Source organism: Lontra canadensis, unplaced genomic scaffold, assembly GCF_010015895.1.
Source record: "Lontra canadensis isolate GAN:19392208 unplaced genomic scaffold, GSC_riverotter_1.0 scaffold6, whole genome shotgun sequence".
In the NCBI taxonomy this organism is placed as follows: domain Eukaryota; kingdom Metazoa; phylum Chordata; class Mammalia; order Carnivora; family Mustelidae; genus Lontra; species Lontra canadensis.
Genome location: NW_022631000.1, coordinates 36,310,125 through 36,328,810, shown reverse-complemented (window position 1 = coordinate 36,328,810; position 18,686 = coordinate 36,310,125). Strand labels below are relative to the sequence as shown.

Genomic DNA, 18,686 nt, shown 5'->3' with positions numbered 1-18,686 from the left:
CTCAAAAATGATTTTGAATAAAATGTATTTATCTACACATATTTTTATATACACAAAACTGTTAATGATTCTCTAGGACAGCAATATGTATCTAAGTACATCCTGATAGATCTCAATTAAGTTCATCATCTAAAGTAGCAGTATCTTAAGCACACAAGACTTTATATGTTAAGCATACACACATTTTTCTTTCATAAAATCATATATTTGAGGCCAAAAAGAGGCTTAGAAATGATCTAGTTCATACTTCTTTCCTTATATATGATCAAACTGAATCCTCTAAAGGTTAAGTGCCAGTACTTAGAACCAGTTTGCCCAAAGCTAAAACAGTGCTTCTGCAGCACTCTGCTAACTTTCTGAATATAAACACTAAGGATATTCATATATACTCAGTTAGAAGACTGTATCTATCCAGATCATGGAAGAAAAGTCACTAATGATTTCCACTGTAAGCTCAAGCTTTCAGCAGTCTGATTTTGGGGGTAAATTCATTCACTGGTCATAACAACTTAAGAAATAAATAAACCTGAATCCCTCCCCCCTTTAAAAAAATTGTGATGACTTTCCTAAATCATATGCCAATTTACTTTTCTTTAAATTTCAAAACAATTCAGTAAATACTAAATATTTTGCAAGTGTAGGTACTGAGGATACAAAGCTGAATATTTAATCAAAAGGTATGGTCAGCAAAGAAATAAATTACCCTATATGATATGGTAAACACCAAGACTGAAGACTGCAAGATGTATCACTCAGTTACATCAAAATTTCAGATTTAAAAATGCTAGCCTATTGTAAAACATGAAAAATATTTAAAGATGTCACCTGTTCTTTTTCTAATTATTTTTTGCAAATATCAAACAGGATTTTCTTTAATTAAGTAAATTAAGTAATTCCTTCCTCTATTGATCACTGTAAACTTCATCATAAACCAGTTCTTTCATTTACTATAAACGAGGTAACCCAGAAGTAGCAATAAAACTAACTCTGCACTGACGCCTTAAAATACCAATTATGTAGTCCTCAAACTTACCCTATGAATGCTTGAAATAAAATGGTAATAATAACTTCCACTATCTTGATAGACTTCCAGCAAAAACCAGATTCATGTGTCTATTTATGCATATTGTATCAGCAGTAAATAAAAAGTACAAGTCGTAAAATATCACAGTGTAATTCCATTTTTATAAATAAACAAAAACTACATAATATATGTGCATTTGTATATCTGGGAAGAGAAAATGGTATAGAAGGATGGGTAGTAAATAATTAACATTGGGTTAGTGGCAGCTAAGAGAAGATACATTTTTTTTCTTTATCAGTTTTGACCCACTACAACGAACATGTATTACTTTATAATCTTTTAAAGTTTATAATAAAATTTTTAAAAGGGAGAGGATGTAGGTAAATGACAAAATTTTCTCACTATTCATTGTGAGTGTATTAGAATTGAGATATTATTTTTAGCAATGTGAAGTTATTTACCTAACTAGAAAAGTTAAGATTTTTTTCTTTATAATTATGATATACTTGTAGAAAGTCTTGTGCTTCTATAAATTTTCACACACTATTTTAACACCCTATGAATAAAGAGAAAATGAAGGAAGCGAAACAGAGAGGTTATATGCATTGTGTTGGAGGTCACACAGTAAAATCATATTCTCCTGCCTCCTTGTGCTATGCTATTCCTAAAATAAATAGGCTGTGTATGTTAAATACAGATGTTATGATTCTGTGGCAAATGGTAATGAGTATCGCCAAAGATACCACTGTAGCAAAGACATTCTCCATCTCAATTCCTAATGCTGTGATGGGAAAAACAAAATAAGAACCTTGTTGCCTCTGCTGCTAGCTCACTCTCTCTGCAGTTACAGATAATAGATCCTGAGAAAGTCATGAAATAACTACCATGTACCTGGTGGGATTTCCTGAAATGAAGCAGAACCTGTAGTGTCCTAAACTATAGTACAACAAACAAACAAACAAACAAACAAAACAAGAATACAATATTCAGTTATTCTGGTGGTTTCAGGAGAGCCTGAGTTATGGACTCCTGAGTAATGGGAAGTCAGGGTAGGTGGTGATTTAATGCACTTGGAATATTTAGTTTTACTCTACAAAGCTTTAATAAGCACATGTGCATAAAACTCAGAAAATGAATTTCACCTAGATTAAACATAAATCTGAGACTATTAGTAATATGATATTAGTAATATCATGAAAACTGCAGGGCATCTTTGTCATCTATTTCCTTTTTTTTTAAAGCTAACTGGCCAACATTTTCTCCTTGTACCACCATGTCTTAAAAATTCAACAACAGATCTTCCTTTGGAAGTGAGGAGATGGAGGGAGCACAGAAAAAGTGCCCAAGTACATGCTGCTTGGATAAGTGGGTAGTATTTACTAATCATTCATTGTAGGAACAATTTTTAATAAACTTGGAACTGACCAAAACTTGTCAGAGAAATGGATCATAGACAATGGCACTGTTTCCAACTGGAATGTGAGCCAGTTCCCAGATTTAAGACCTATAAACTGCCTAAGAAATCATGACAGTAATAGGACATTAACATTTAATCCGTATTAAAGGTATTTTAATTTACACACATTCATAAGACATATTTCTTTGTTAAAAGGAAAGAGAGAAAGATTTATGAAATCGATCTTCCAAAGAGAAAACTTCATGCTGTTTTATCTCATGATCATAGTCTGAGGAAAGTGTCAGTTTTAATATGCACATTTACCCTAAACCTCAAATATATATTGGCTTAGGTGAGAAAAATAAATTAAAATGCTGGGAGGAGAGGGATCTATTATGTTTAAGTCCTTATATGAGGCAATAAATATTTTTCATCAGTGTTTAATAAATATATAGACTATACGAGTAATGTCAGTGCATTTTGAGATAACTATATTCTCAAACTCATCTGGACAAATGTCAAAAACATTTTTTCAGAACACAGTGGGAAAATATTAAAATAAAACATATTTTAAAATGTAACATATGAAAGACAAGTGACTTTAGAATAGGGTTTATAACTTCTGTTTGCATTTTCTGGTTCATGTTGTATGTCAACTGAATCTTCAAAAGTATTACAATATTAAATTAACTATATTTATTCTTGTATTAAAGAATTATTAGTCTGTGAACTAAAATACAGCAGTTTTATTTGCAAGTTCTATGCAAAATAGCCTAAAACAAAGAGGAAAGGGCTTTTATTAGAACCAGTAGTGTTACTGATGAGCATGTACTAGCTAGCAATGGGCCTGACTAGATTTCTGGCAATCAGCAACTATATTCTACAAACCACTGATGGGCTAAACAAGCTATTAATGACAGTTGCTTTAACACTTAAAATGGTCAGACTGTGTTACCTGACCACAAGGACAAGTAGGTCACCATTCTCAAATGTTATACAATATAAGAAACATAAATGAGACCTCTGTGGGGAGAAAAACCCACAGGTATGGCTCCAGAGTTCTTTTGCTATTCAACTATTAATAGAAAGCAAATCCCACTTAAAGTTGTAAACACTTGTAACCCTTTTTACTAAAAGATTTATCATCACTTATTTAATTTTCTACCTAAGACTGAACAAGGTATTAGTCCTAGTGTCCAGCTTTAGCCCTGACATATACAACTTAATATCTGAATCAAATAAAGGAGAAAAATAATGAACAGTCCTTCTGTTACTCTTGCAGAGTTAGATGATGAATTTTTTGTCCTTATATAAACCTGTAGAGTGTCTGTCTGTCTGGGTTTATGAACACCCAACCAATCTTTCATAGGCTGCAAAATCATACTCAATGGGTACTTGGGTGAAGCATCTCGATTCTTCATCACATGCAGAAGACCTTGTGTTCTAAAGGACAGGACACGTCTATTAAATCAATACCTTTCAATGTACCTTTCTTCCTTGTGGTTGCTGGACTGGCAGCATTAGCCTCACTTGGGAACTTATTAAATGAGGCATCTCAAGTCCCACCGTGGACCCAGAGAATCAGAACTTGAGTTTAAACAATATCCCCACGTGACTCATAAGCATATTAAAAAGAGTGAAGCAGTGACCTAAATCACCCCACCTCACCCCCAATTATTTGACTTTTCAGAAAAGTGTACAAGGGGAGCCTTAGAAACATCATGCTGATCAGGATAATTCACTTCATTCCCTGCCAAAGGAAGCACGGCACAGCATCCTTCTTTCAAGTAACAAACTCATGTTTGTTGTTTGAAAGAAACAACTCACAAGCTATTCGGGCCTAAAAAAGAGACAATTTTTCATATAGCTTAACCTAATATATTCTAATCTCAATCCCTCTTCCCCAAGAGGAAAGGATAGCATTATTTTTATAGGTTCCTAATAAAACAAAGATAGCTATATTGTAATTAAATGGCAAGGCTGTAGCTCCTGTATGTTTTCATAATTATAAAGGTTAAAATGCACCAAATCCCACTTGACTGCATTAAAAACACTCTAAAAAGTAAACATTTTAGTCCCCATTCAGTAGTTCGATAAGGGTTACTACTCACATTATCTAGAATTTTAAAACATAAAACGGTAGAAAAATACGGAGTCAGGTCCCTCTGATATAACAAAGGGGAACTTAGAGTTAATTTTCTACACCTTTAGAGCACCATTAAAAAAAAAAAAAAAGTCAGGAGCAATATCACCACCTAATAACTACCCAGCTCCATTCCTTCAACCCTTCTGTGTTGCTGGGGTCCTATCCGAAAGTCTTTAATTTGTATATGATTCATCATGAGATTAAAAAGTGTTATTTAAGTTCATTATAAAATCTAAGCACAACATGATAAGCAGTAATATTCACTTATTTTCTCTAAGTCTTTAAATAGATATGGCCACTGAGCTCTTTGAGATGTTTTGTGTTTAATTCTGCTGACAATTCCTGTAGGATTCAGCAGGAGAACTACTCAGGATTCAAGGTCTGCTCAACATTGATTTCCAACATTTTCCTTGTGAGTTTGTCTTTGAGGTAAAAATGTTCATAGACCCGTCCCCATCCCTGATGGTAGTCATAAGTTTAATACATAACTGGAAGCACAAACAAAAATTATCCCCAGAAAAATGAAGTTCAATGCTAAAATGCCAAGAGTGAAGATCTAGGCTTTGGTGTTACCACAAAACCAGCTAGAGGGAATGGGCTTAAAAGTGAGTAGGACCACTTTCAGGAAGTATTGCTCTGGGAGAAAATCGAAAATATATGACAGCAACAAGATAGAAGAAAGAAAGGAGAAACAAATGGTTAAACAGAAATAAGACATGCCAACTCCTTCATCCCTGCGACACCCACCATTGTCCATTAAAGAAACCATTTTGCTTTACTGCAGAAGCAGGTACCCTTGAACTAGGAACCATGTCTACAAAATGTCTAGAACTTATAAAAGAAGGAAGGAAGGAAAGGATGGAAAGAAATAAAATTACCTCCCCCATAAAGCTACTGTAAGAAGTAGTGAACAGAAAATGCAAATCAAAACATGTCAAGAGATGAAAATTCTCCCCTCAAAACCAAACCAAAGCACAAAAGTTTTTTGGACAAATAACAATAAGAAAAGCTAGAATCAGATATTCAAAAAATAGTAACAGATATAGAAGAAAAAGTATTTCAGAAATGAAGAATAAATTAGAACATGTCCAAGGAAGAATAAATTTGAATGAAAATTTAGTAAGAAATACTATGTGAAACAGGCAAACTGCTTCTCAGTTGTTTGAAAACAAAATAAAGTAATAAAAAGAGTCAAAGACAGAGAATGAAATAGAAGATGAGCAAAGAAAGATTTTATATATAATTACATAGAAATACATATATAACTGGAGTCTCTGAAGAGAAAACAAAACAATGGAATGGAATGAAGATTTAATACTATAATCCAAAAATAATTATTTCCAGAAATGAGAAAACTTAAGTCTACATACGAAAAAGCCAGAAAAATTAGCCAGAAACATTTGACTTTGAGAATTATTCTAGTAAAATAAGGACAATGAAAAAAATGGCAATGCCTCAAGCACAAAAAAAAAAAAAAAAAAAAAATCAAATTCTACATAAGGGTAAGAAAATAAGGCTAGTGCCACAAATACCAAGAGCAGAATAACATTTTCCAGAAAGCCAAGGGGAAAAAATTGTAAGCCAAGGATTTTATGTACAGTCAAGCTGTCATTCAAATAGCAAAACTAGAAAAACAGCTTAGAATGTGCAAGATCTCAGGGAATCCTATACACAGCAGCCCAACCTGAGGAATATACTAGTGGTTGAGTTGCAAACAAACAGGAGATGAATGGGGAAATATCAGCAAACAATCTATATTAATTAATTATATATTTATATATAATTAATTATATGTTAATTATATATTAATATAGTTAACTTAAATATATATTTATATATAACATATTATAATATATAATTTATATATGTATAAATATATAAATATAAATATATATGTATATGTATATATATGGAGAGAGAGTTAATTTAAAAGGTGATTCTAAAAAAGGGTGACAGCATGGATAGAAGAATAGTATGCAAACATCATACATTCCAACACAGTAGCAAGAATACAACAAGAAGAAATGGGAGGAAAAGGAGGAAAGCAAAGTACAACAGGAGCACTGGCTATCATAAGGGATAACAGGTGGGAACTGAGGATGCCATATAAAAGGTTAAGTAAGAATGAAGGGGGAAAAAGCATTATGCATTATAAAAAATATAAATACAAAGGTTACCACTAGAACAAAAATGTAGGTCTCCCTAAACTTAATAATAATAATAATAATAATAAATAATAATAATAACAGCTCTTCAGAGACAATCTTCCCATAGGTTCTATACATCTTATATCAACCAAAAGCCTTTCTTCAGAGCTATCTTTTCAAATACAGCAAACAGTCTTGGAAGATAAAGAATTGCCCCCTGCACCAGAAGGCAGTTTTGTTACCAAATTAGGATACTAAAGATAATATCTTTCTCTTAGGGAAAGCGTGGGTCAGTTTCCTGTCAGCTCCTTAAAGAACAGAGTCCCTCAACTATGACACAAATCCACTGGGTATGCAGCATCACCCATGGAGCTCACAGATCACAGGAAACTATATAACTATGTAGTGCCACCTTTGGTGCTGTTAGTAATACAGAGCTTTGTCTCTGGCCCAGAAATCTCATGTCTTCTGCCAGCATCTATTAAAGTATGGAAGGCATACAAATAGGCTAAAATCTCAGGCCCTTAATAAAGAAGACACAAAGAGAGAAAGAAACCCAGTAAATATAACAATACAGTAATTAGGGAGTGATTTCCAGGATAGAAAAGAACAAAGTACAAAAAAGTATTTATAATATGCTATATTTTGTATGATAGAGGAAATAGGAATAATACAGTTGTATACATATATATAATATATAATATATATTATAGTTATAATATATAATAAGTGTATATATACCCTTAATTATACAAGAATATACACAGGAAGCATAAATCAGAAGTTAAGAAAATCGGCTACCTACAAAGGATAGAGGAGAACAAGCTAGAAAGGAAGTGAATGACACCTTTCTGAGAGATGTACTGTGTACAGTATTCTAGCTTTGTATAGTATTTTAACTTTTAGGAGCATGTTAACATAAAGATATCCAAACATATAAGTAAATCAACAAGAATGGGAACAAGGACACCTAAAACTGAATACAAACAGAAACAAATGCACGCAACCATATTTCAAATGAATTAGCTAACTACGCTTAAGGGGGGAAAAGAACTCTTGAATAAACCCCAAATAAATTTTAATAAACTCCTGAAATAAATCTTGAACTTTTTATTAAGTTTTATTTTTCAGAAGGTATGGTTGTAGCAGTTGTGAAACTATTTTACATGTATTACATAATTAAGCAAATGGGTAAATGTATTGGTGTTGTTAGGAGTCACAGTTCTGACTCTGAATGAAGGGAAATACAAATGTGAAATGGGGAACAAGGAAGAATTCTGTGGTTTGGATTGAAATTGGAGGTGTTAGTATGACTCATAATCTCTTAAAAGCACACAACTATCTAAGTATCCGTCCTAAGTACCTACCTACCTACTTACCCACCCACCTATTTATCTATCTAATCTAGGACTGAAAAGTTCTGGAAGTAATGAAATCCCAGAGTCAGTGGGCATATCACATGTCCAGACCTTGACTCATAAATACCATTTTCCTCTAAAATGAAATGTCACAATTTGAAGAAGTAGCTGATTCCATTGTAGGACAAGGAAGGTTTCAAATGAGCCTGGAACATTTTGTGTGCCAGAAAATAAGGAGGTGCTTTTTTTTTTTTTTTTTTTAAAGATTTTATCTGTTTATTTGACAGAGATCACAAGGAGACAGAGATGCAGGCAGAGAGAGGGAAAAGCAGGCTCCCCGCTGAGCGGGGAGAGCCCGATGTGGGGCTCGATGCCAGAACCCTGAGATCATGACCTAAGCCAAAGGCAGAGGCTTTAACTCACTGAGCCACCCAGGCACCCCAAATAAGGAGGTGCTTTTAAAAAAAAGATGGGGTATGTAGAAATAAGCTAAAAGCCATTTTGAAAGGATACTTCCTGGACAAATCTGGGACAATTTGAGCTTCAAAATAAGTAAGAAAAGTAATGGATCCATGAGTCCTTGCTCACAATAAATAGATAAAACAAGAATTAAGGGTGGGCTCTTCCTTAAAATGGAATGCTGGCTACCGAATCTGGGAGGGAGTGGTAGAGTTGGAAAATCTCCATTTATAATCAGGCAAGAACCACCAATGAACAATGGAGTACCAACCTTCAAAGACCCTGTTTAGAACTTTCAACAGACATGGGCTTTATGCATAGTACACAAGTTTGTGAAAAGAAAAATAAAATAGTACCAAGCAGTATAGTAAAAATTTAAGCTAAGAATGACAAGTTGGGCAGTTCCCAGGAAAAGGTAGCAAAATAGAAAAGTAATGATAGAACAAAGGCCGAATCAGGAGTTTGAGACCTGCTTTTTCCTTTCTAGGATTACAGATAACTACATACCAAGAAGAGGCCATAAACAGAATACAAAGGCAGTGCAACTATGCTATGTATGTGTCCTTGTGGCAAGTATAACATGCTGCCTATGTAATTTTTCTTAGCTTATTTATTTTTATTTTTCATTTTTATAAGATTTTATTTTTAAGCTATCTCTACATCCAAAGTGGGGTTTGAACCTACAACCCAAGATCAAGAGTCACATCCTCTAACAACTGAGTCAGCCAGAAGCCCTTTTCTTATTTAAATTTATACTTGCTTTTACTTTTTGTTAATTTTGCTTTTTGTTAATTCTCTGTAATTCAAGTAAATTTTAAAAAGCAAAGACCAAAGTATACATAAAAAAGGAATTAATTCCACATGTGTGGGATGTTCTTAATTTTACACCATATATTTTTAAAGATCAATCTATTAGAAGCTATAATTCTAATTGTATTTAGCTACACAGCCAACGCAAAGAAGGGCTGCATGTGCTAGAAGGCAAGGGCTCTATGTATCTCCTCAGCTGGAAACTGGAGAGACACAAACCTAAGGCGTGCACAGCTGCTAGACAGACAGGTTTCATTAATGCTCAGACAATAAATTCTTGAGTTCACTTCCCTCTAGGCAGTTGTGAAGACTATCACCAACTTTACTGGACAGTAGTACACAAAGCAGTATGATATGTATACATAGGATATTATGTTATATATTCATACATTCACATTACTGCTAATAGTTCACAGTTAGTGGGTCGATTTTACAATGTCAACTTATAGAGTCTTTTGAACAACCTAGATAAAATGCATTAAAATAATCCATTTCCCACTACCTGATATACTAATCCTAGCTCTCTCATCTCTAAAATGCATTATGTTTGAAATATATTTGATATATATGACCCAGATAAAAATGTAATATAACTTAGGGTCAAGATTAGAAAAGAATAATTAACAATTACTCCTGACTGTAATAAGTAGCTATGCTTAATCAAAGGTTTTAACTGTTTTCAGTTGGAAGATTTTCTTCAAATAAAATCTTATTTTAAAATTTAAAAATTTATAAAATAACTAAAAGTGGAACTACTCCGATGAAAGTGGGCAGTGACAGTCTGGAGTGCCACCTGCTTTGGGGAGCCTTCCTGGCAGCCCAAGGCACTTAGAAAACCAGTGCTGAATAAGGTTACAAGTAGAATATAAACATATTAAAGAGTCACTGAAAATGAGTTCATACTAGTAAATATTAAAAATATAAAATTTAAACTAAAATATTTAATTCATTACTATTTACTGAGAAATATGAAACAAGTGAAAATGAAGTCTTTTTAATAAGTAATAATTTGTATGATAAATATAAAAGACAGCTCATTTTGGCACAATGGTAGCTATTCTTCCTTATTATAAGCCCCCAACTGATATTGGAATTTGATGTTTTAGATTAACATTTTTATTCTAATGTCCATATGTCCTAAATATATATGCCACTAAGAAGTGACAAACAGGGATTCAGGAAATAATTTCTAATAAGAATAACAATGCTATTTATTTATATCTAATCTAGACAAATATAAAGTTCAAATAGTCTAACTAGGCTGTCATATATTGCTTTTAATAATTAACTTGTACTTTTTAGGCTCATTTTTTAAAAGTCTGGGTTTCCTCAGTTTCCTTTAGCTATTGCAAGGAAAACCAAAAATCCCTTCAAACTCTAAAACTACTATAAGTCAAAGTGAAGATGCCTCTTGCTACTGTTTGCTTTTGTGGGAGCAAAAGAAAGCACATTAATAGTTAACAAAGCTACAATATGATATACGAATGAAATCTTGCATTAAAAAAGTACTTAGATTGTATTTACAAAAGAATCTCTATCATTAATTATTCAACATTTGGATTTGACCAGAAACCAGAGCATGACTTTATAATGCTCTGTTTAAATGAACTACCTAATGTTGTAATGAACACTCAATGCAGGAAGCTAAATGAATTTTGGACCTGGTATAACAGAACACTTTTTCTAATTTTTTGATCAATGGATAGATTTTAAGGTTAAGTCAGTCTGAATTTCATTTGTACTTTAAAAATGTTTACTTAAACCAAAAATTTTGCATCTCAATTATTTTATATTCTAAAACTGAATGTAGTTTAAACCAATGCATTATTCATAAAGCAAAGACATCAGGAAAAACAAAGCTGTGCCCTTCTTTCAAAGCCGTTAAATTGCTAAAACATACCATATTTATGCATGCAATATTTGATTGTGTTTTTCTTAAAACACAAGCTTGTTTTTGTCAGATCAGGTTATGCCAAAAATTCTACACCAAACATTTTTGTTTATAATTAAAGCAATCATCAATCCAAGGATTGTCATCCATTTTATTTCATCTCTACATCAAAAAAAAAAAAAAAAAGTAATTTAAAAAAAATTTTAAATTCCCTTGAAATGGTAAGATAAATGAAAATGTAAGTGCCTTCACATAATAACAGTAAGCTGACCCTTTGGGAAATGGTTGACTTTCTCAATACAAGGTATTCAAAGCTCATTCAAAAGTGTTCATTTAGAATGCAGATATCAAAGATGATGCAAATGTTCAAGAGAAAATTAGAACTTACCAGATGTTCTAATCCAGCTTTGATGTTTCCAGATTCCCTAAAATAGAAGAATAAAAGTTCTTAATAGTTGCTAAACAGTTGTCTGTTATAATTTACATTTACCTCAAATGCATTTTATAAATCCTTATGATATTTTCATATTATCTGCACTTAATGTTCACAATAACACTGTTTTTAAGGACAAAGCAACTTCCACCAAAAGGAAACAGATAATTTATTTACATCTAATAATATTATCACTAAAATTGGGATTCCACTAATAGTTGTTTCAGACTTTTCAAAGTCAGCTCATAGAACAAAAGGAAGTCAAGAGTACTGTTATTTTATCATACAGTATTTATTTTATCATACAGTATTTATTTCACATTAGCTTTTTCATTAGAGTTTATGTTTTCTCCAATATTTATTATAAAAATGTTTATACACATTCTATTTACCATCTAGATTCTACTACTGACGTTTTACTCTACTTGCTTTATCAAATATCCATCTACCAATGACTGCATTTTATATAAAAAATATACATGTAAAGAACATGTTTGTGACTACATATCTTAGTAACCACATCTTAACAAATTTTTCCTTAACATTAATTTTACTAACTTAATGCACACTACAAATCAGAACGTAAGACTACTGTAATATTAAAAAACAAAATATCACCAATGAAGACATAAACATCAAATATGATATACTTTAAGTATTTAATTCTTGCTTTTCACTGTAAAAAAACCTGCTGATGTAACTAAAAATACAAATAATCGTGTCGATAGCAAAATAATTTAAATATATATTTGGAAAAATGTGGCAAATACTTGAATTTTTTCCAATTTTAGTTAACATTAATTTAGTAGTGACAAATGAACTTAGAACTTCCTCACTCAGACCAAGCAGTATTTTAATTCCATCATAAATACCAAGCCTTATATTTTTAACATGAAAGTATACTTTTACCATGTTGCAGAGAATAATTATAAAACATCCAACAACAGAATTTCATTCATGATGTTTAATCTTTCCCTCACACCTCTTTCTTTCTCTAAAAGGGCCCCAAGTTTACTTCTCTTCTATTTCCGTCTCCAATTCTGACTGCCAAAAATATACTTCCCTCTGTTTCCTTTGTCTTACTATTCAATCTTTCCAAATCTCCCCATCGTTTTCCCCTTCAGATGTGCTCCCTGAAAACTACATTCATGTCTTCCAACTTTTGCTCTCACTGCCCAGTCTGGCATACTGGGAATAAATTCCAGCATCTACTGATTAGCACTCATCTTCAGCCATTCCCTTCTCTACTTTCTGCTCCTGGCAATCTTAGCAATACTATATATTCAACACTTAAAAATTTAAGGATTTCTGAAACTCATTCTCTGGATGCAGTCCTAATGACAAATGACAGGAATAAATTATAACAAGGAATTAGAAAAGGTGAATAGGTACATAAATAATTATTTTTAACTTTATTATTACAAATTCAATGCATTTACTGGAGCTAGAAGTCAAATAAATCTTTACGTTGTCACAAGGACATTCTCATCTAGTCACCATGCAATTTAAAATTTAAACAAAAAAATAATGCATATAGTGAAACGTCGGCCAGTGCAATGCATGTGTGTGTGCACTACAATAAACGGAGTCTTCCTCCCATCACTGACTCCCTGTTCTCAAGCAAAGATATTAGCTCTTTGTTTGTCCTTCTAAAGATATGCTATGTGTGTGTGTGTGCATGTGTCTTTCTCCTCCTCCGTCTTTCTTTTCTTAAACCCAAAGAGAAGCATACTATATTCACTATTTTGTCCCTTCATTTGGCAATATAACTCGGAGTTTGCACTATATAATACGAATATACTTCATCTCCCCCCAAGGCTACATTGTCACATAATGGTTCTTATTAGAAAATAACACTGCAGTATAAAAGAACAAAAATGCTCAGATTCAAAGTATAAGTCCATAATTTACAATCTGAGACCACTAGAATCAGACACGCTTCATCAGAATATTTTGGATTTTAGAAAGGTAGTAAGACAGTATGCTGTATGTCACGTAACTTCAGCAGCAAGGTTTGAGCACCATCTCATCATTATATATAACAATGATTCTGAAAGCAACATGAACATCCACGCAAAATGGGATAAACGAAGACTACGAATAATTTCATTTCAGGGTTAGTTCTGCTATTGAGTTTTCCATCAACTTAGGGAAAATCCCCCAATTTTTTCAACTATTTATATTTTGGAATCAAGAATAGCAATCTGTTCTTAAAAAAAAAAAAGCTGGTTAGACTATTGCTTTGTTATATTTCCAAGTGATTCTTTAATTAAATGATATTTACGAAATAGGCATTTTGAATGGTACGCAGAAAAGAAAACTAGACATCATCCTTGACACAGGCCCTTTCTTCCACTACTAAATGTAAACAAATGTATTCAACCACAGAGTCTTGGTGACCCACCATCCGTAATAATCATTTAGAATTGATTAAATTGATTTAGAATTGATAGAATTCTATCTTCACAGCTACTACTTAACTTTAGGTCATGATCTTTTCTCTCCCAGGTTACTGAAAAACCTCTTAATGGGTCCCAATGGCTCCTGCCTTGCCCCATGTTAACTCATCCTCCATAATATAGCAAGGTCTTCTAAAATGTTAAGCCTGTTCATGTCATTTCCTTTTTAGAATACATAGTATCCTACTACATTCCAGTTTACTCATTCCCTGTTATCTTGCCAAAGGTACATTGCCAAAAATGTGACAGCAATAGCCATAAGAAATTAACCTGGCTTCCCTCACCCCTGAACCACTCGCTCTCTCTACCTGGAATGCTCCTTTTCTCCCGGCCTCCTCTAGTCTTTCCTCATCTAGCTTACAAACAAAATCAAATCAAAACAACAACAACAAAACATCCTTCAGGACTCAATCCATACAAGGAAGGAAACCGCCTCCCTTCCTCACAAATGAACGAATCAACTCTTCCCATGTGTTCTCATCACATAATTTATCATACTTTATTATAAATACCTAATTACTTTCCCAATGACACCACTAAAATGAAAACTCCTTGAGAACATGGATTGTATCTTTAAAATTTTTATATCCCAGCACCCAATACAGTGCCTGCATCAGAGTATGTATTCAACTAATAAGGGTCTGACATTTAAACATGAAGACAAGGTGGGATGGAGAATCAAGCAACCATTTCAGGTCTCTGAGGGGTGCTCCCCAGCCCAACTCTCTCTCCAGACCACAAAAGAACAAGGCAACTCCAACAGCAAGTGGTTATTTGGGAGGGTAGTATTGGGGGTTGTGTGTACATGTTTGGTGCGTGATTATTTTGTTTTGCTTTGTTTGTTTTTCTAAACGAATATGAGGACACAGTGGAAAACGTGGTTGATTCAGGCCAGAGTCCAACACTAGAGGCTTTGCACTCTAGTTTTTAAATTATCTCAGAGAAGCACAAGCCAGATCCTAGACTTTTACCTCTCTCCTTAGATTAAAGTTACTAGCCAAGGCAGCTCAGTGTTGCAAAGAAATATAAGAGAAGTCCACAGGAAAACTATGAGACCTCTGAGGTGAATAAGCACAGGAATAAAAAACAACAAATGGAGCAACCTTATCAGGGGGGTGGGGGGGGGTTATAGACTGAGCAAGAATATCCTATAAGCATAATAAATCTTTAAAGATAAAAGATTTTTAGAAATTTAGTACAAAAAAAACAGTAATGAAGAGGAATCAATATGAGATAGGGGGTATTAAAAATACAGTAGTTTGAAATAAAGAACTCAGAGGGTGAATTGAAAGCACAATAGCTACAGACTGAGAATAAATTGGTGAGCTGGAACCACTGGGTGGAACTCTCCCAGATGGCGTAGGAAAGGGATGAAAGACAGAACAAACAACAGATAAAGTTAAGAAGAGGAATAGATGTGTGAACATCTAATAATGGGAACCCTAGAAGGAAAGCAAAGACAAAACAGAAGAGAAAAAAATATCTGATAAAATATTAACAAAAAATTCCCAGATATAGAATTACTCAAATCTTAGACAGAAAGGGTACACAGAGCAGTGAACAGGATAGTTAAGTGAAAATCCACAGCAAAGCATAATATAAGGATTATTAAGACTGTAACAGATCAAGAGCAAAGGCTAAAGGTTTCCAGAAAGAACAAGCATATCCCTCCATACAGGAAGAATAACACTGACATCAAACTTCTCAACACTAATGCTAGAGTATAAGATATATAGTATGAACTGCCAAGATAAAGTGTTAAAGGTAAAGGAAAATTTCCAAAAAAGGGATAGTAAAAGGAGTAACGAGGCAAACATGAACCAAAAGAGAACTGGGGTGGTTAAGTTTAATAACAAAATATATTTAAGTTACTCTTTCATCCAAAGAACATATATATACATACACATTTTTGAGAGAGATATATATGAAAAAGGATATTCTATTCCAAAAAAGATACAATAGATCAAGAAATTTTATGTATACCCAGAAGGTTTGCATTTTCCTAAAATGTATTATGTATCACAGTTTGGGACACCAAAGTTTGAACAAGTTTTCCATGAAGATCAGTTTTCTTTAGTTTTACTTGAGAAGGCAGAAAGACAAGGAAGAGGGGCCATCTCAAAACAACACAAATAGGAGCGCCTGGGTGGCTCAGGTTAAAGCCTCTGCCTTCGGCTCGGGTCATGATCCCATGATCCTGGGATCGAGCCCCACATTGGGCTCTCTGCTCAGTGGGAGCCTGCTTCCCTTCCTGTCTCTCTGCCTGCCTCTCTGCCTACTTGTGATCTCTGTCTGTCAAATAAATAAATAAAATCTTAAAAAAAAACAACAACAACACAAACATCAGGAGTACATAATACTACACAAGACAGCATGATATACAACTTTGGTTCTAGAAGCAGAATACCTAAACTCAAATTTAAGCTATACTACAAAATAGTTGCATGAGCTTGGTAATAATCTGACTTCTCTGAGCTAAAACTGTTCACCACTGATGTGACAAAAGAAGCAAGATTATGTATATGAAGGATTACTATAAACACAATAAATTGTAATATACTATAGAAGTCTGTTATTATAATAGATATTTAAATATGAAAGTCTTAAAGTGGTTCCAAAAGCCTTAATGAATTTTTTTTAAATAGAGAGGCAAGATCCAAGACATTGACAGAGGGATCCTGCAACAAATGGTATAAAGCCTGTCCTCTTTAGTGGTCTGTCTCTTGGGTTGTCCCTGTCATGACTTCATCAATATTTGTGCAACTCCTTTTGCCCTGTGCTGAAAGCAGACTTAATTCAATTATAGGTCTCAAAACTGATAAAATGGTCTTGAAGTGGAAAATGGGAAGAAATTATTGGCAAATGAATAAAGATTTGTATCGAACTAACACACAGGAGTACAGCAGGTCTTTTTTTAATCATTCCCTGTCTTAAATCTTCTGGGAACCATGAGTTTCCCTTCCCCTCATGCAGCACATCGATTTCTGAATTAGACTGCAATATTAAATAATTAATATACTTGCCATGATTGATGTTTTGCATTAGTTGAATATTAGGTTATCAATCAAAATCCACTTGGTTTAATGTAATAATATTGAAAAAGTGTCACAGGCTGTTCATCCAATTTGTAGTTGAGGCAGCACAGATAGTAATGTTGCCATTACACAAGGCTCTAAAGCAGGAAATGCAGTGGCTCAACATGTATAAGGCAGACATTTTGAAACTAACTGGGACAAGGCTGTGGTTGTCCTAAATAAACCTTGTTGGCACCTGTCAGTTTCAATGTTAGGTCTCTTTCCAGGAGAAAATGCTATGCATCAGTCATGACATGGCAGGCAAGAAATTTTCAAAAAGGATACTAATTTAACTTTGTGGCAAACGTTTCATTATTTTGCCAAAAGAAGCATGTTCTAAATCCAAAACTGTGTTATGATAAAGCTTATATCCCCTTAGAAAATTTCCAAACAAATACAGTAAGATTTCTTAGAACTAGCCTTACTAGGAACAGATTCTTTTTTGTTTTGTTTTGTTTTGTTTTTCATATGGGAACAATATTACACCAAAGTGATCATTCAGGTTTTATAATGGTCTAAGGGAATCAGGTCAAAGAGTCACAATTAACAATAGTATTTATTTTTTAAAAACTCTATTCCTTCTGATGAAGGCATTCTCCTTCATTCTCAATATTTTACACGTAAACCTACAAAATACAAACAAATTTTTTTAAATGACTTGCTTCTCCCAATAAATGATTTTTCCCATTATTTCTTATTACATCTGAAATCTATTATGGATTTACTCATAAAAGTAACATTTAAAAAGTAAATAAATAAAAGACATTCAAAAGGAAAGTGGAGAGTAGAAAAATAACAAAAGAAATATAAACTAAAGACATTTCATAGAGCAGCCAAAATCCACGGGATATTTAGTTGTAAAATACTCAGACTATAATGAAGGTAACTAACTAAAGTAGCATTAAAGTATCATTTCACTGACCAAGTTTTTAGGAAATAAAATATTAAATACATTTATAATCAGTAATGTGTATGTATTATCCCATATAAATCTGAACACATATAATAATTATGGAAAACACAGTAACTCCTAAAGAAAAAATTTTACAGGTTTTTTTCTTGCCATGAACTAAGCATATAATTCACTTTTAAAAGATTAGTACGCTGCAGTTTCCTAGAGCTACAAGAAATTCTTGTCAAAATTAATTTTTTATTGTCTATCTCATAAAGCAAAAATTACGTTGACTTTGTTTTTTAAATAATGGCAGAAAAGGTTTTTAAAAGCTTGAGTTTTAAATTATAGAAGTATCTACACCTCCCATCTCAAATAATCACTGATACATTTTTACATGTATATATTACATATCAAATGTTATTAATGAAAAATTTGGTAATATATAAAACTCAGAAGAACATGGATTCAAATTCTAACTCTACTACTTACTAAATAACTTTGTCAAGTTATAGATACTCTCTTATTTTTCCATTCTGAAATTCAAAAAAAGGATTAAAAAGATCATCAGCACATATATAGAAGTCACTCAGTAAA

At 33.0% G+C, this 18,686-nt stretch overlaps 1 protein-coding gene across 1 annotated transcript in view; it reads right to left on the bottom strand.

Moving 5' to 3' along the window:
- Positions 1-18,686, bottom strand: part of RSRC1 (arginine and serine rich coiled-coil 1) — a 424,559-nt gene that overhangs the window by 206,968 nt on the left and 198,905 nt on the right. Inside the window, exon 6 of the mRNA XM_032852003.1 lies at positions 11,620-11,656. Within this exon, the coding sequence (XP_032707894.1) occupies positions 11,620-11,656 (37 nt within the window). The remainder of the gene's footprint in view (positions 1-11,619; positions 11,657-18,686) is intronic.